The sequence below is a fragment of the Saccopteryx leptura genome, chromosome 6 (assembly GCF_036850995.1).
Source record: "Saccopteryx leptura isolate mSacLep1 chromosome 6, mSacLep1_pri_phased_curated, whole genome shotgun sequence".
In the NCBI taxonomy this organism is placed as follows: Eukaryota; Metazoa; Chordata; class Mammalia; order Chiroptera; family Emballonuridae; genus Saccopteryx; species Saccopteryx leptura.
Genome location: NC_089508.1, coordinates 136049000 through 136068748, shown reverse-complemented (window position 1 = coordinate 136068748; position 19749 = coordinate 136049000). Strand labels below are relative to the sequence as shown.

The 19749-nt window shown below is 37.3% G+C and overlaps 1 protein-coding gene across 2 annotated transcripts in view; it reads left to right on the top strand.

The window, feature by feature from the left end:
- Positions 1-19749, top strand: part of HECW1 (HECT, C2 and WW domain containing E3 ubiquitin protein ligase 1) — a 512769-nt gene that overhangs the window by 92182 nt on the left and 400838 nt on the right. The window contains exon 2 of one of the 2 annotated variants that reach the window (XM_066342680.1): positions 792-849. The exons of the other annotated variant lie outside the window; for it this stretch is intronic. Coding sequence (XP_066198777.1) covers positions 823-849 — 27 coding nt within the window. The 5' untranslated portion in view covers positions 792-822. The remainder of the gene's footprint in view (positions 1-791; positions 850-19749) is intronic. 2 annotated transcript variants of the gene reach the window in all.

The window sequence follows — 19749 nt, the reverse complement described above, 5'->3', positions numbered from 1 at the left end:
GTTTTACTGGGATTTTGGAAACCTGACATTATATACCACTTTATTCTGGAATAAGACCACATTGATTACTTTTATAACACTTTAATTTCAGAGGAAGACAAGGTTATAAAATTAGAATAAACATTCATGAACTAAAGTGATACCTAGATTAAGAAGACTGGTAAAATGCCTTCAGCAATTTTCCTGTGTCTGGTATCTTTTTGCCAATACTTAATTTTTGACATGGTTTCTTTGTATTGAAGTGCTGATGGTATGAACAGTGATTGTAATTTGGGGTAATACTCTGCTACTCTGCATGTAAGAGGAGGGTGCTCCGTCTTGAGTCTTTCACTTCTGTGTATGTGCTTGAGTGGGAAAGACACTAAGATGAATCAGTAATATTTTTAATGGTTTAATTATAGATCCAGATCCTTTGTGTTTGAGGAGATCTTATGAAGGGAGCATATCTCAGGATGCATTTTATTTTCTCAGAGGGTGGGTTGGGGTGAGAGAGAACTTTACCTCTCTAAAGAAAAGGAATAAAATAATTTAGATCCATGTTTCTTACTCCTTTAAGTTAAAATTTTAAATAGAAATAAAATGATTCATGATACAAAATAATGTTATTAGCTACATTTTGCCATTTTATCAAGATGCATATGATCCTTATGTAAGTTTTCTTTTTACATGTTGGTTGCCCAAGACAGGTATCTTGATGGGGGGCAGGACACCAAAGTTTTTCATGTGGGTAAACTTGCTGATTTCATTTGCTTGGGATACACCCTGAGTTAACCTCATTGGACTTTCCCCAGGAATCGATGCACGCACACGTGGTGGGTCATTATGCTGCTGCACCTGTGTAGTGTGAAGGTCAGTGTGTTTTTCTGATTATAAGAACCCATCCATGTCATTCCATTATAAACCTACTCCACTCATAATGGAATGTGCCTCAGTCCAGAGCTTATTGCAGTTGCCCAGCCCAGAAATTCTCTCAAGTGCTATCCTGATATTCGAGATACATCACCTGCCCCTCCTTATCACCTTCATCCACTCCAAATTCAATTGTGCTCCATTTTAAGATTTTTTTTTTTGCATGCCAGCTACTTTTATGTCATGTGAACATACAGGTGTGATAAGTGTATTTATTTATACCTGGAAAATAATACTCTATGATGGTCCTTACAAAATGCCAGCCATGAATTTTGATGAGTTGTGGTTAACTACCTTACACTATTTATTGGCACACAGAAATAAACCTGGAGACCATAGCAGTAATTTCTCCTGTTGACTAAGCCAGGTAGGCCACAGGGGAAGTTGTCAATTCATTAGAGGGATCTCTTGCTGGTGGCTTTTCCAGGAAGGGCTTTCCCAACTTCCTTCAGACATCCCTTCAAGTCCACTCCTTCCCATACTTCAGAAGTTTTACAACTTGTGGTGACAACCCCACAGCTTTTGGACACTGTAAATCATGATTCCTGCTGGATGATTCTCCTATGTAAGTTCCTCTCTACGTACCACATTCTGAAGTCATAAATATAACCATTGTTCCTACCTTAACCATGAGGGGACTGGGTCATAGAGGGGTAAGTCTCTGCTCCAAAGTGTCTGGTGTACAAGTTAGGAGCAGGGATTCAAATGAGGATGCCTGTCTGAGCTGGAATCTTTATCCACTGGATCCTAGTGCTGCCCTGGGAACATGCACTCAAAAAATTCTGAAATGAGGCTTTTGTTTAAAAAATATATAAATGTTCACATCCACGTAGCACTGTGCAGATTTATTAAGCATATCCACATGCATATTCAGTTAATCCTGAAGTAAGGAGAAAGAAGATGTTTAGTGAGGGTCTTGACATTCATCAGAAGGGTGAGCAACCCTCAAGCTCAGGTCTTCTCTTCCAGCACAGGGCACTGCTTACACTCCACCCAGATGAGAGCTTTCTTAATTGGTTAAGTTCAGAATTACTTTGAGAATGAGCATGTTATGTGTTTTACTCAGGAAGCATTAAAATAGTACTTAGTTGCTGCCAAATGTCCGGGGACAATCACAGTAACTAGTAACTTTAAATGACCTTTTTCTTATAAGGTATCCCAATTTGCTGTGCTGTCAGCTGAGGCTTGATTTCTCTAAGTTTACATGACTGCTCTTCTCCCTAGTGTTCTCCATCTGGGAAAGGCTTGACTTTTCCTAACATAACATTTCTTCCAACATACAGAACTCTGATCTGTTTATATTCCCTGGGGACTTCTGAATTTTCTCTTGGCTTTGAAGATACAGTGAGAAGTCTTTAAAACAACCAAGTAGTACCTTTTGGGCACATTTGACATTCCAGGAGAATGCTTCTTCTCTCCTCTCTCTAGGACTGATATCCTTGGTAAGGTTGAGCTTCCCTGTTCCAGAGATTCTCAGTTCATGTGTGTTTTCAGATATAAGTCTTATCTCAAATAAGACTCCTTGACTCTAACAGCAAACCTAAATGTGCAGACAGATCACTTGAAGAAGTTTATTCAGTAATCCAGGAAATGCAATGGCCAAATATTCTCCCTGGATATTTGTGTGAGTGAGTTTTTCCTGATTAATGGGAGAGAGAAGACAGAGATCACAACTAATGCTCCCAAAGGACTTAGTTTGTGAAATAGGAGCATAACCAGAACTTCTTGCACAGCGATGACACTGGAAACCTGAAGGGACAGACATAGCTTACTTATTCCCAGTATCCATGGACAGTCAATACAAAATTTCTTGACACAAACTATACAATAAAGAAAATCTTAAACCCCTATAACTTTTTTTTTTTGCTTAAATCTTCAAAATTAAAATTGATCTTGTTTCCCTTCACCTTTCTATAATACTTTCTAAGAAAATTTACAATGCTCTGAAATAAATCTGCAACATTACTAGCTGTTCTTATGAGAATATTTGAAGAGGAATTAGGAATAATTTATTTGCCCATTTAGTGTAGAATACCTTTCAACTTCTGGAATGATTCTTATTTGTAGGATGCCGAGATGAGGGGAAGTTTCATACTAAACCAGTAATACATCTCAAACCACAAAGTATAGCTTTACATGTGAAGCCTGGGCATTCACATATTGAAAATGTCTCTGGGATGATTCCTCCCTGTGTGTGTGTGTGTGTGTGTGTGTGTGTGTGTGTGTGTGTGTGTGACAGAGACAGAGAGACAGAGAGAGGGACTTATAGTGACAGACATACAGGAAGAGAGAGAGAGAGAGATGAGAAGCATCAATTCTTTTTCTTTATTTAAATTTTTTTTTCTGAAGTGAGAAGCAGGGAGACAGAGACGGACTCCTGCATGTGCCCGACTGGGATTCACATGGCATGCCCACTAGGAGGTGATGCTCTGCCCATCTTGGGCATTGCTCCATTGCAACTGGAGCCATTCTAGCACCTGAGGTGGAGGCCATAGAGCCATCCTCAGCACCTGGGAAAACTTTGCTCCAAATGGAGCCTTGGATGTGGGAGAAGAAGAAAGATAAAAAGGAAAGATAGAAAGCAGATGGGTGCTTCTCCTGTATGCCCTGGCCGGGAATCAAACCTGGGACTTCTACACGTCAGGCCAATGCTCTACCACTCAGCCATCTGACCAGGGCCAAAGCATTAATTCTTCATTGCAGTTCCTTAGTTCATTGATTGCTTTCTCATATGTGCCTTGACCAGGGGGCCACAGCAGAATGAGTGACCCCTTACTAAAGCCAGTGACCTTGGGTTCAAGCTGGTGAGCTGTGCTCAAACCAGAGGAGCCTGCACTCAAGCCAGTGTCCTCAGGGTTTTGAACCTGAGTCCTCTGCGTCCCATTCCAATGCTCTCTCCACTATGCCACTGCCTGATCAGGCAACTGGGATGATTCTTATGTGCACCCCTGGTTGAGAAACACTGGCTGAAACTGATGGGAATTATACCTCTATGTGTCTGTGAATAAGAGAATGGAAAGAAAATCTATATTCTAGATCTTTCCGATGCAAAGATGAGAATTTTTGTGCTCAAAGACAAGTTTCCAGAATACTGAAAAAGATCCCTTTTTTTTGAAAAACAAACATTAGGACTTCTGTGTTGCAATGATAAACATTTCTGTGTCTGTTAGGCTTGGATGATGGCTAGACAAGGGACAAGTGATGCTTGCAATAGAAAAATTGAGCAAGTAGAATTCTGCCAGGAGCTTCAGCCCAGCAGAGTTTCTTCCAGTACAATATTCCTTCAAGACCAAATCTGCTTATTTAGAGACAGTGTGTCAGGTAGGAGCAGCTATGTCCACCTACCTCAAGACACTCTAAATGTGACCACATCTTAACCAACATCTAAGCAGTTCATCTCCATGTCTGCCACACTCTTCAAATAATTTAGCAAATCAGTTCCTTTGAGTTTTTCAGAATTTGATCAAAAGCATCTGGAGTCAGGAGACAGAACTAAGGTGTGGTCCTCTGCCAGAATTGACTGCCTTATGTGGATGGAGGGAAGGGAATGGAATGTTTTTTTAAGAAATAGGGAGAAGACCATAGCTCATTAGATTTCACCCACCACATCCTCCCCAGACTATCCCTTTCCCCATAATGCAATAGCCAAAGCACCTGTTATTTTGTTCCAATTACCATTTATTTCTTTTTATGTGGTTTTTCAGACTACCATGGTATTTATTACCTGACAGGAGTATGAACACTTCAATTGCAAGAGGCACTGTCTTCTGAACTAGACCTGATGTTCCATGCAGTACATGCCATGGGATTATTGGCCCTCTTCCCAAGATTATCTGCATTCAATAGTGCAGACTGTCAGGCCACATGAGAAATGCTAAATCAATATCTGCATTTTAATAAGATTCCCAGGAAATTCATAAAAACGTTTAACTAGAAAAAGCACTAGCTTATACTACTGTCCAATCTACACAGGTTTCTACCACTGGTCCTGGACCTACACCTTTACATATCATCTCAGCTTTTTGTGCAAAACTCCCTTAACAATGAATAGACATCCTCTGACCATTGGTTATGAGTTCCTACAGTCAAACACAAACCCATCAATTTTGTGATCTTAATCTTAGTAGTTACTTTATTCAGCAAGAGATAAATGCTATGATATCATTAGCAGTTAGCCACAATTGGGAATTAAGTCATTTATCATAAACATCTAAATTATCATTAAGGGAAAAGCTTGCAGTATAGTTTAACAGTGCATGTAGAATGTGGAAAAACCAATTAAAGTCACTGAAAAAAGTTATAAAATTAACAGATTGTTTTTGACAATAAGAGAGGACAGAGAAGTGGTTAAGAGCTAATATCGAAGTCCAATGCCCAAATTAGGTTAGGGTCCAACTTTGGGCCCAGATATGTGACCTTGGGGAACTTACTTAGCCCAGTCATTTTCAAGTTGTTTACTTAATAGAATCATCTGTGAAGCTTTGAAATAAAAATTTATATTCCTGGGATCCATCATTAGAGACCCAGTTTTAGTAGCTTTTTGATGAAACCCAAGCATCTGCATTAAAAATGCATACATATACATATATTATATATACACACACATGTATATATTTATATACATATATATACATATACATATATATCTACATATATCAATATATGTACATATATATATTCAGGTCATTTTGATACACAGTTGGGTAACCACTGGCAACCATGTTGGAGCTGTGAACTCTCCTTTTTACAAATGAGGATAATAACAGCAAGCACTTGGGTTTTGAGAGAATTTAATGGCATCATGGAGGGAAAGATCATATCACATGCCTGACTCATAGTAGTGGCTCATCATCAGTAGTGATGATGAAGATGATAATAATGAAGATGATTGTGGTAGTAGTGATAATTATGTGGCACTATTTATATACCAATTGGAGATACATGAATCTTTGCAGCCTTGTTTCTGAAATACGAGCTTTACTTTGTATGTGTGTGGGTCTATAAAGAAGTTCCCTAATATAAATTATCAGAATAAATATAATTATTATATTATGGCTTCTGTTAGCTTTGCACCAGTCATAAATCTACCCTTTTAATAATGTTCTTTTACGTTTCTTCAGTATTTTCACTTTTCCAAGTGCTTTAACATACATCATCTCCCTCGACGTTCACTTCAAACTTAGATGCACAGAGCTATCGTGTGAACTTAACCTCCTTTGATAACTGAGGAAACATAGAAGCAAGGAGCTAGCTTAAATTTGCTCACTGAAAAACCTGGAATGACATTCAAGTTTTTGCGTCTGTATAAAAAGACTCTTGTCTTTATACCAAAAGCTCATTTATTAAAGGGAATTTTCCTGACAAATAATTTTTTTGTGTGTGACAGAGACAGAGAAAGAGAGAGACAGAGAGAGGGACAGACATACAGGAAGGGAGAGGGATGAGAATCATCAGTTCTTTGGTGCAGCACCTTAGTTGTTCATTGTTTGCTTTTTCGTATGTGCCTTGACTGGGGGACTACAGCAGAGCAAGTGACCCCTTGCTCAAGCCAGCAACCTTGGGCTTTAAGCCAGTGAATTTTGGGCTCAAGCCAGCAACCATGGGGTCATGTCTGTGATCCCAGGCTCAGCCCGTGACCCTGTGCTCAAGCCGGATGAGCGCGCACTTATAACCCAGTGGTCTCGGTCTTTCAAACCTGAGTCCTCAGTGTTCCAGTCTGATGCTCTATTCACTGCACCACTGCCTGGTCAGGCCAGACAAATCTTTTTTTTTGTATTTATGTATTTATTTTTTATATATTTATTTTAGAGAGAAAGAGGAAGAGAGGGAGAGAGAAAAAAACATCAATTTGTTGTTCCACTCATTTATGCATTCACTGGTAGATTCTTGTATGTGCCCTGACCAGGATTAAACTCGCAATCTTGACATATCAGGACAACACTCTAACCAACTGAGCTACCTGGCCAGGATCAGAAAAATATTTTTGGTTGACTAACAATAAAATGCCACAGGTTATACTGGGGAACAAAATTTTTGTTGCATTCACAAAAACACTTGTTCTTACCTAATTCGAGTTTGCTGATCTTAAGTCTGACATTAGTTTTTCTCTATAAGCTACAGGTTTTATTGCAATTCAAGATTTTAGGTTTTCATTTTATTGTAAAATTTTCAACATTTAGTTTAACATAATGAAGTAGAATGTCTTCTTGGGCATCTTTGTGAAAATATAATAATTTATATAATGTAGTAAATACACTAATATACTAAAAAATAAGATTGCTTCAGAATTTGTCTACAATTTCAAAATAGAACATATTAAAACACTTATTTTAATCATAAAATTTGCACAAAACTTATTTAAATTCTATTCAGGCAAAAATTTGCATTTGTAGCTCTTGCGTTTGTGTACTTGTTGAGGACAATCTCGTTTGGTGCTCCAGCAGAAGTCTGCTCATCACTAACAGCTCCAAGATTTTTGGGAAACTTATCAAGGTGACTGTTCATGAAGTGAATCTTAACACTTATGTTACATCCAATGTTATGGAAGGCCAACAGCATCCTTTGAACCAGAAGTTCATAGTTTTCTGCTTTTTTGTTGCCAAGGAAGTTCTTTGTAACTGCCACAAAACACTGCCATGCTGCTTTCTCCTCCTTATTCATCTTCCTGGCAAATTCTTTGTCACGTATGAGGGTTCAAATCTGAGGTCCATTGAATACACCTGCTTTTATCTTCTTGAAAGACAAGGCAGGAAAAGCAGAAACAATATGTTGAAAGCATTCATTTTCTCTATTCAAAGCCTGAACAAACTGCTTCATTAAGCCAACTTTGATGTGAAGTGGGGGAAGAATGATCCTGTCTCAATTAACTACAGGTTCATTCACAATATTTTGCATTCCTACTTCCAGAGCTTCACGTTTCAGCCACTCCTGCCATGTCCAGTGTTTCTCCCAAGCTCAGGTGTCCCACAAACACAGAAAGCAGGGATGCTTTGTGAAACCTCTTTGTTGTTGTAGCAGGAAATTTACCATTTTAAGATTCACATAAATGATACAGTTATGCTCCTCATACTTCAGAAAGTCAAGGACAATTTTTATGTCATTTAATTTGGGTAGGCTAAACTGTCATTTAATTTGGGTAGGCTAAACTGCTGAGGGGTTAATAACTGCTTGGCATCAGAAGAAGACCCTTCAGATTCTACAACCATTTTCTCATGCATCTTATCAAAATACACTTGATCACCATGTTCACTTTCTTCATCCTTGGAAGAAATAAAACCATTGAAAACTGGATCCAGGAGTATCTCAGAGTGTGGGATAGGTCATATTGCTGAAGGAATATTGGGATATGCGATAATATGCCATTTTTTCTTTTTGATGCCCTTTGTATTGATCAGACAGAAATAACAGTCACTGCTTTTGCATTTTCTTTTTGTCCAGTCACAATGCATTTCCTCACAATTATGACACACAATATGAGGAGCCCAATTCTTGTCTTGATCGCCAAGGGGAACTTGAAAATAGTTAATATATGCACATGTCACAAATGATGAAATATTGTACCTTTGATGTTGAAGTGTTTAACAGCCACATATATAACAGAAGGTTTTAGGACTATTCTTACATTTACGCCTACTTGAAGAAGCCATGATTCAATCTTAAAACAAAATAAGAGGGGTTTTTTTATCAGATAATAATTTTTTACATTTAAAAACAACTATAATTATGTAAAAGTGATGTTTGTAAAACACTAATTGCCTTGTGGTTATGTTCAATCCAAGAGTCATTGCCCTTTAACTCCAATTTAAAAACCAATGTGTGCCATTAACTGTAACAAAAAGCAGTTAAAATTGCATAAAAACTAGAGCCTGCACCAAAAAATGGATTTCATTTTTGGAATCAGTGATGCAAACATATATAGAAACAGTTCTAAAACCTCATGCAACAGAAAATGAAAAAAAAAATTGTTCCCCAGTGTTATATTAACAATTGTCTGGGACATATCTCTGTTTCCTGCATAAGGCTCCACTGTAATCTTATCTTCACATCTTTTTCAGTCTGAAGAGGTCAAACACAGAAGATAGTTCTTTTTTTTTAATAGACCCCTTTATGTCACTAGAAGGAGGGCCATTTAATTACTTTTTCTAGGATCACTTCATCATTCTCCACCAGGCTGCCCAATAGCTTCTCTGTACACTTAGCCTAGTAATCCACTCCTTTTTTCTTTATTGAATTTATGTATGAAGTACACTTAGATGTCCAGAAGGAGAAGCACCATGTTTTAATCAATGTAATAAATTAAAAATTAGAAACTCAGCTCTATATTATTTAAGAATTAGAACATCTAAAAGCTCAATAGTGTCCTCAGTGTGATCTAAGTTGCTCACGCATTTAGCTCTAAGCAAAATAGTTTGAAATAAAAACAATTGAGAAGTCAAGTACTATTTCACATGCTGTATTACCTGATTTTGAGAACTCTAGGCACCACTGCATACAGATTAATTCAATAAATATATTACCTAAAATTTATTATTCATTCATACATATTTATGGAGTGGCTAAAATTGGTCAGATGCTATGCTAAGTAAAGAGGATAAAATGGTGGGCAAAGACAGACCTGAATTTCCAGGCTTACAATCTAGTGAAGGAGAAAATCACTCAAGTCAGAGCTGATATGGGTATTTTGAAGGAACACATTTATGAACACACTTAAAGAGTAAACTTTACCTGGAGTAGGATTTAAGAAGTGTTCTTAAGGAAGACACACTTACTTGAGAACTGAAATATGAACTGTAGTTAATTAAGAGAGGAAGATTTCTCTTCTTTATAAAAATTGTCATCTGCTTTCAAGAATCTGACATTATTTCATATGAACAAGTATAAAAAATAAAATAATCCAATACTTGTTTCTTTTAGAACCATCTCATTACCTTTCTAGCCATCTCCCATTATTAGTTAAGTAAATTTTGACTCTTTTCCTTGGGCAATTGCTTTTCAAGCTATTGCACACTCTAGGTCTCTAATAGCCATCATAAATATTTTGAGAGTATTTAAAGAAAAGAATAATAAATGGCTATTTGCTTTATTATATTACCCAAAATGGTAAATGTGAACAGTTGGTATAGTGTTCATAAAGCTATGTGTGGTATTAGAGGTCTACTACTCATTGTAAAAAGAAAAAATACTGTTTGAATCAAGTAAAAATATAGTAGAGTAAAAGATAAGCATCAATGTTATTTGTCCTGACTAAGAATACCACAGTGGGTGACGTCAGAGGAATGGTGCTGTGAAGAGCGCTACCAATAAATCTTCTCAAAATTTCAACAAGTTCTTCAACCAGTGACAGAAAAATCTATCCTTGGAGCATCTGGAAGTCCCACACACTGAAAACGAAGGTATGATCAAGCGAAAAATTGACTAAATATATAATCAAACCTGAAGGAAATAAGACAGAGAAAGGAACACTCCACCTTCCTCACTAACCTGAGCAAGGGCTGCTTTCACTTGGAACTGTGAGAGAGTGGGGTCTGAGGGTATGGAGGGAGCCAGGCTATGGCACAGAGATCCAAGCTGAAGAAAGAGTGTGCCTGTGGCAACTCAGCCCACACGAGCTAACGCCTGCGCCTACCCCGGCAAAGACGAGCGAGCAGCAGCCGCCATTAGCCCCAATATCCTGGTTGGTGAGCTTGGATAGTGTGCGAGAGGTTCTGCCTAGTGCCCCGGAAGTGGGCGCCCGTGTTCCCGGACAGAGGGCCAGGGTCAGAAGCCTTTGTGTTGGCTGTGACCAGAGTCTCGGTGTGGTCCCTGCAACCTGAACAGGGGCACGCAAGGAGTGCATGAAAGCAAACTTCCTTATGCCCAAAATTCTCCCGGCAGGCAGGGCGCCTCACCCAGCCATTCAAGCTAACATCCTCAGGAAGAAAAAAAACAAAAGCATTAGGGGGAGGGGCATGCAAGCAGCTTGCAGTATGTCTCTGGAGCAGATCTGCAGATCCAATCACTGAAATTAGCTTAACCCACAGTCTGCTCACCTCCTAACTGACCTATGCAGCTCTGACAAGATCTCTCTCTCAGTTCAGGAATCTAAGACAAGAGGCGTGATACTTTTTAGTGCTTCTTGCTATGCACGTAGTGGTGGGGGCAACTTCTGATTGCTTTCATACTCAGGGTTATATGTTAAAAAGAGGTACTTGGCAGCTTTTAAGACCTCCTGTTCTGCAGGCAGCAACTAAGGCATCTTATTCCCAGCCAAAACAGGTTACAAAGTGCAGAAAGCCTGGGGAGAGTGGTCCCACAGACTGCTAGGCGTGCTGAACAGGCTTTGAGGCTCATAGAAAGGCACCTTGAGAGCAATTGGCTCCCAGCTCCACCTGATTATGCTGGTGGCTCTGACTGACAGAGCTTTACCCAGAGCCCTGCACTGAGTGGGGATAGAGTGGGGATTTGCCAGCTCTTTGAGTCTCTTACTCTTTAGGCAGAGGTAGCGGCAATCTCATAGATTGATCATCAGGCTGCTAATTCAGGAAGGAAACACTAGGAGAGAGGCTTCGGGAAAATGGACTCTCTCATTGTCGGAGCCTTCAAATGCTAACAAGCCTCACTACCAACAAGACTGAAGCCTAATATATGACATAGAGACTTATCAACTGCAAATCTCTACCTAAGCATGCCACAGGGGCAAAACCTGTGGTACAGAGTCACTGACCAGGAAGAGGGAAAAAAAAAAGAAGAAGATAACCTCTTAAAATCAAGAAAAATCCACAGACTTTAAAACATTTTCCATTTTTTTTTAGTTTCTTTCATCTTCTTGTCTTTATTATTATTTTTTCTCCCACCTTGGACCTTTCATTCTCTGCCCACCTTTTTCTTTCCTCTTCTTGAACTACACTACCCATAAGTGTTACATTTCCCATTTTCTTTCTTCTTACTTTCTCTCTATGAGGGTTTATTCCAAAACCCTTAACTCTCTCCTCTTTTTTTGTTTTTTTTTTCTTTTCCTTTTTTCCTTTTTTCTCCCACTCTATTAGTTTTTTATTTTCTCCTTTACTTTTCTCTCATTCAATCCTCAAGCATGAACAAATTATTTTATTTCGGACTCAAATTTTTTTCTTTGTGGCATCTTTGGTGCTTTTTACTTCACTTTTTTAACTCATTAGCATTCCCCCAACCCCAGCTCTTTATTCTATCTAGTTTTTGCTTTACTTAATACAATAATAATTTTTTCCACTTTTCCTGTTTCCCTCTTATCCCTCTCATTATATCTCTTAGTCGACCATCACATGCAATCATTTTATTTTTTTTTTAAAGATTTTTATTTATTCATTATAGAGAGGGGAGGGGGGAGGAGCAGGAAGCATCAACTCCTGTATGTGCCTTGACGAGGCAAGCCCAGGGTTTTGAACCGGCAACCTCAGCGTTTCCAGGTTGACGCTTTATCCACTGCACCACCACAGGTCAGGCAATCATTTTATTCTTGACACAATTGTTTTTTCTTTTTTGCATTTTGTGGGTCTCTACCTCCTTTTTTGCCCCTTTATCAGTTCTCCCCAACTCAGGCCATCTGTTATAGGTAGTTTTTGTTCCATTTACCACAATATAATTCACAATTTATCATGATATTTTCTCAAGGTAGAGGGGAGAGGAGAAGAAAAAAAAGGAGGGAGAAATAATAATTTTTTTCTTTTTTTACTTTATTCTTTATTAATTTTCATTAGTGCTATCAACAAAACCACTCTCAGATGCCATTAAGAAAAAGGAAATTAAATATCATAGATAAAAAGACAGAGATGTAGCACAGATAGATGAGGAAAATTATGAAGAAAAAATTTAATATATTTGAAAACTTGGAGCTAAATGGCAGAGAATTTAAAATAGAAATTCTAAAAATACTCAGAGATATACAAGAAAACACAGAAAGGCAATTTAGGGAGCTCAGAAAACAACTCAACAAACACAAAGAATATATTACCAAGGAAATTGAAACTAAAAACAAATCAAAAAGAAATGAAAAACTCAATTCATGAACTGAAAAATGAGGTAACAAGCATAGTTAATAGAACAGGCTATATAGAGAAGAGAATTAGTGACATAGAAGCCAAGCAACTTGAGGCACAACAGAGAGAAGAAGAGAGAGATTTAAAAATTAAAAATAATGAGAAAGCCCTACAGGAATTGTCTATCTTCATCAAAAAGACTAACATAAGAATAATAGGTATATCAGAGGGAGAAGAGAGAGAAAATGAAATAGAGAACATATTCAAACAAATAATAGACAAGAACTTCCCAAGCCTGTGGAAAGAACTAAAGCCTCAAATTTAAGTAGCAAACAGAACACCAAGTTTTTTTGTATTTTTCTGAAGCTGGAAACGGGGAGAGACAGTCAGACAGACTGCCGCATGCGCCCGACCGAGATCCACCTGGCACGCCCACCAGGGGGCGACACTCTGCCCAGCAGGGGGCGATGCTCTGCCCCTCCGGGGCATCGCTCTGTTGCGACCAGAGCCACTCTAGCACCTGGGGCAGAGGCCAAGGAGCCATCCCCAGCGCCCGGGCCATCTTTGCTCCAATGGAGCCTCACTGCGGGAGGGGAAGAGAGAGACAGAGAGGAAGGAGAGGGGGAGGGGTGGAGAAGCAGATGGCACTTCTCCTGTGTGCCCTGGCCGGGAATCGAACCCAGGAATTCTGCATGCCAGGCTGACGCTCTACCACTGAGCCAACTGGCCAGGGCCAACACCAAGTTTTCTTAACCCCAACAAACCTACTCCATTACATCATAATGAAATTGGCACAAACCAATGACAAAGAAAAATTCTCAAGGCAGCCAGGGAAAAGAAGAATACAACATATAAAGGAAGGCCTATTAGATAATCATCGGATTTCTCAGCAGAAACTCTACAAGCTAGAAGAGAGTAACCCCAATAATTAAAGCCCTGAAAGAGAGGAACTCCCAGCTGACAATAATATACCCATCAAAACTATCCTTCAAATATGAAGGAGAAATAAAAAAATTCAGAGATACAGAAAAGATGAGGGAATTTATCATCAGAAAACCCCCACTCCAGGAAATACTAAAGGGGGTTTCCCAGCCAGATACAAAGAACAAAACAAAACAAAACCACAAGTAAAACTCAACCAAGAACACAATAAAACCAAATTTAAACTGTGACAACAAAAACAAAAAAATGAAGGAGGAGAGGACGAAGATTAACAGTAGCATAGGACGATGTAGTGCAGAAGCACTCATAAGATAGTGTACTACAAGAATATGGTAGGTACCCTTTTAATTACTTAATGGTACCACCCTTAATAAAACCACCACAGAAGTACATGACTTAAAAAAGGTAGCAACAGAGGAAAGAAGTATGGAATACAAACAAACAAAAATAAAGGATAGAAAAACACAAGAGAAGAATCAAACAATATATAAAACTAACAGAAAGCAATGTATAAAATGGCAATAGGGAACCCACAAGTGTCAATAATTACACTAAATATAAATGGATTAAACTCACCAATAAAAAGACAAAGTAGCAGAATGGATTAAAAAAGAAAATCCAACTGTATGTTGCCTACAAGAAACACATCTAAGCAACAAGAATAAAAACAAATTCAAAGTGAAAGGCTGGAAAACAATACACCAAGCAAATAACATCCAAAAAAAAGCAGGGGTAGCAATAGTCATATCTAATAATGCTAATTACAAGATAGCAAAACTCCTCAGAGACAAAAATGGTGATTTCATAATGATTAAGGGGACACTGAGTCAAGAAGACATAACAATTTTTAATATATATGCAGCAAACAAAGGAGCACCAATATATAAGACAGCTACTTATTGACCTAAAACCAAAACTGACAAAAATACAATCATACTTGGAGACCTCAATACACTGCTGATCGCTCTAGATCATTCATCCAAACAAAAAATCAATAAAGATATATTGGCCTTAAATGAAACACTATAGCACCTAGATATGATAGACATCTGCAGGACATTTCACCCCAAAGTGACAGAGTATACATTTTTCTCTAGTGTATATGGAACATTCTCAAGAATTGAACATATGTTGGGCCACAAAAATAACATCAGCAAATTCAGAAAAATCAAAATAGTACCAAAAATATATTCTGATCATAAAGCCTTGAAACTAGAATTCAACTGCAAAAGAGGGGAATAAAACCCACAAAAATGTGGAAATTAAACATACTTTTAAAAAATGAATAGGTCAAAGAAGAAATAAGCACAGAGATCAAAAGATATATACAGACAAATGAAAATGACAATATGACATATCAGAATCTCTGGGACGCAGCAAAAGCAGTAATAGGAGGGAAGTTTATATCACTTCAGGCATATATGAACAAAGAAGAGAGAACCCAAGCAAACCACTTAACTTCACACCTGAAGGAACCAAAAAAAAGAAGAACAAAGACAACACAAAACCAGCCGAAGAAATAATAAAAATCAGAGCAGAAATAAATGAAATAGAGAATAGAAAATGTATACAAAAAATTAATAAAACAAGGAGCTGGTTCTTTGAAAAGATCAACAAAATTGACAAACCATTGGCAAGACTTACCAAGGAACAAAAAGAAAACACTCATATAAACAAAATCCAAAATGAATGAGGAGAAATCACCACAGACATTATAGACATACAAGGAATTATTGTAGAATACTACAAAAAACTATATGCCACCAAATTCAACAATCTAGAAGAAATGGATAAATTCATAGAACAATACAACTTTCCTAGACTGAGTCATGAAGAAGCAGAAAGCCTAAACACACCAATTAGCAGGGAGGAAATAGAAAAGACTATTAAAAACCTCCGCAAAAATAAAAGTCCAGGTCCAGATGGTTATAGTAGTGAATTCTATCAAACATTCAAAGAAGACTTGGTTCCTAATCTACTCAAAGTCTTCCAAAAATGGAAGAAGAAACAATACTTCCAAACTCATTTTATGAGGCCAACATAACCCTCATACTGAAACCAGGCAAAGACGGCACAGAAAAAGAAAACTACAGACCAATATCTCTAATGAATACAGATGCTAAAATACTAAACAAAATACTGACAAATCGAATACAACAACATATTAAAAAAATAATACATCATGATCAAGTGGGATTCATCCCAGAATCTCAAGGATGGTTCAACATACGTAAAAGGGTTAATATAATACACCATATCAACAAAACAAAGAACAAAAACCACATGATCTTTTTAATAGATGCAGAAAAGGCATTCGATAAAATACAATACAACTATGTTTAACACACTCAACAAAATGGGTGTAGAAGGAAAATATCTCAACATGATAAAGGCCATATATGATAAACCATTAGCCAACATCATATTAAGTGGCATATTAAACTGAGGACTGTCCTCCTTAAATCAGGAACAAGACAGGGTTGTCCACTCTCTCCACTCTTATTTAATGTAGTGCTAGAAGTTCTAGCCAGAGCAATTAGACAAGCTAAAGAAATAAAAGGCATCCATATCGGAAAAGAAGAAATAAAGGTATCACTTTTGACAGATGATATGATCCTATACATCGAAAACCCCAAAGACTCCATAAAAAGATTTCTAGAAACAATAAACCAATACAGTAAGGTTGCAGGATACAAAATTAATATACAAAAGTCCATAGCCTTTCTATATGCCAACAATGAAACATTAGAAAACAAAGTCAAAAAAATAATCCCCTTCATGATTGCAACAAAAAAAATAAAATACCTAGGAATGAACATAAGAAAGAATGTAAAGAACCTATATAATGAAACCTACAAAGCATTGTTAAAGGAAATCAAAATAGATACAATGAGATGAAAAAATATTCCTTGTTCTTGGATAGGAAGAATAAATATAATCAAAATGGCCATATTTCCCAAAGCAATATACAAATTTAATGTAATTCCCATCAAAATTCCAATAACATTTTTTAAAGAAATGAAATAAAAAATCCTCAGATTTATATGGAACTATAAAATACCGCGAATAGCCAAAGCAATCCTAAGAAAAAAGAATTAAGCTTGGAGCGTTACAAAATCTGACTTCAAACTATATTAAACAGCCATGACAATCAAAACAGCATGGTATTGCCAGAAAAATAGACACTCAGACCAATGGAACAGAATAGAAAGTCCAGAAATAAAACCACGTATATATGGCCAAATAATTTTTGATAAAGGGGCCAACAATATACAATGGAGAACAGAAAGCCTCTTCAACAAATGGTGCTGGGAAAACTGGAAAGCCACATGCAAAAGAATGAAACTCGACTACATTTTGTCCCCTTGTACTAAAATTAACTCAAAATGGATCAAAGACCTAAATATAAGACCTGAAACAATAAAGTACATAGAAGAAGACATAGGTACTAACCTCATGGACCTGAATTTTAAAGCACATTTTATGAATTTGACTCTAAAGGCAAGAGAAGTGAAGGCAAAGATAAATGAATGGGACTACATCAGACTAAGAAGTTTTTGCTCAGCAAGAGAAACTGACAACAAAATCAACAAACAGCCAACTAAGTGGGAAATGATATTTTCAAACACCAGCTCAGATAAGGGCCTAATATCCAAAATATACAAAGAACTTATAAAACTGAACAACAAACAAGCAAACAATCCAATTAAAAAATGGGAAGAGGACATGAACAGTCACTTCTCCCAGGAAGAAATACAAATGGCCAACAGATATATGAAAAGATGCTCATCTTCATTAGTTATTAGAGAAATGCAAATCAAAACTACAATGAGATACCACCTCAAACCTGTTAGATTAGCTCTTATCAACAAGACAGGTAATAGCAAATGTTGGAGAGGCTGTGGAGAAAAAGGAACCCTCATTCACTGTTGGTGGCACTGTAAAGTAATACAACCGTTATGGAAGAAAGTATGGTGGTTCCTCACAAAACTGAAAATAGAACTACCTTATGACACAGCAATCCTTCTACTGGGTATATACCCCAAAACTCAGAAATATTGATATATAAAGATACATGTAGCCCCATGTTCATTGCAGCAGTTTTTACAGTGGCCAAGATATGGAAACAACCAAAAAGCCCTTCAATAAATGACTGGATAAAGAAGATGTGGTACATATACACTATGGAATACTTTTCAGCCATAAGAAATGATGACATCGGATCATTTACAACAAAATGGTTTGATCTTGATAACGTTATATGAAGTGAAATAAGTAAATCAGAAAAAACCAAGAAGTGCATGATTTTATACATAGATGGGACATAAAAACGAGACTAAGAGACATGGACATGAGTTGGTCATTACGGGAGGGGGGAGGAGAGGGTGGGAGAGTGGAAGGGGGTGGTGGAAGGGCACAGAGAAAACTAGATAGAGGTTGACAGAGGACAATCAGACTTTGCGTGATAGGTATGCAACATAATTGAATGACAAGATAACCTGGACATGTTTTCTTTGAATTTATGTACCCTGATTTATTTATGTCACCTCATTAAAATTAATAAAAATTTATAAAAAAAAATAATACCGCAGTGAAATACTAGAATAATTAATAATGCATTAGCCCAACGTGTACCAAACAAGTGATTGGTTAAGTAACACTGCTTCACTAAAAGTAGTATTTCCTACAGCAGGGCCTTACCTTCTTTATCTCCCTTCTCTGCATACAGCTTCCCTCTCTCCCCCCAGAAAAAAAGGAAATAAATGGATTATTTTTTCACATAATGGAGACAGACTCAGATGTCATAGTACTTTTCCATATTCTCTATTAGTTAGCAGTTGTAACAGCGGAAGTAAGCTATGAAAATATAAAATTTCGTTTGCTTCTCTAGTCTTCAATCCTGTAATGAGGTGGCATTAGGAGGAAACTATTAAAATAATAGCTTTTTAGTTAAAAATGCTATTTCTTCTTTTGTTTCCTCTGAATAACTACTATAAATAGAGCAAAGATACTGTGTAAATATATGTCACCAGCCTGGAAGGTAAATAAAACCATTATCCTTATTAATATGTATGTCTACCTTCTCCCAATTGCCCTGTCTCCAGGTCCTCCTGCCATATATTCACATCCATAGATTTTCTTTTATGTGACAGAGACAGAGAGACAGAGAGAGGGATAGAGAGACAGGAAGGGAGAGAAATGAGAAGCATCAATTCTTCATTGTGGCTCCTTAGTTGTTCATTGATTGCTTCTCATATGTGCCTTGACTGGGGTGGGGGGGCTACAGTGGACCGAGTGACCTTTTACTCAAGCCAGTGACCTTGGGCTCAAGCTGGTGAACCTTGCTTAAACCAGATGAACCCGCACTCAAGCTGATGACCTCAGGATTTCCAACCTGGTTCCTCTGCATCCCAGTCCGACACTCTATCCACTGTGCCACCATGGGGTCTGGCAGACTCTTACATATATAATTTGACCTTCATAAGACGGAGTCACCTCACAGTTTATGTTTGTTGAGAAGAACAGGTTAAACATGTATATGTAAAAGTTATCCTTAAAAAACTAGATATCAAAATGACAAGAATGTTATTGATGGTCGGTAGGATTTTGAATTATATTTTCTCATATTTATTTTCTGATACTACTTACCTATGTAATAAAAATAAAAGAATACAATTTAAATTATATATTCTAAAAAGGGAAAAGTTGCTTATTTTCTCAGAGAGGAAGTAATAATTTTACCACAGCATGCAAAAAATCATAGAGACTTCTGCCTCATGAAAGAGACATATAGGTGAGCATTTCCATTAGCTAACTAGTAAACACAAAGAATTATAGAAAATTCAAAATATTCTTGTCAGGAATAACACTTTAGAGCAAATTATTTAATTATTAAAATATTTTGACC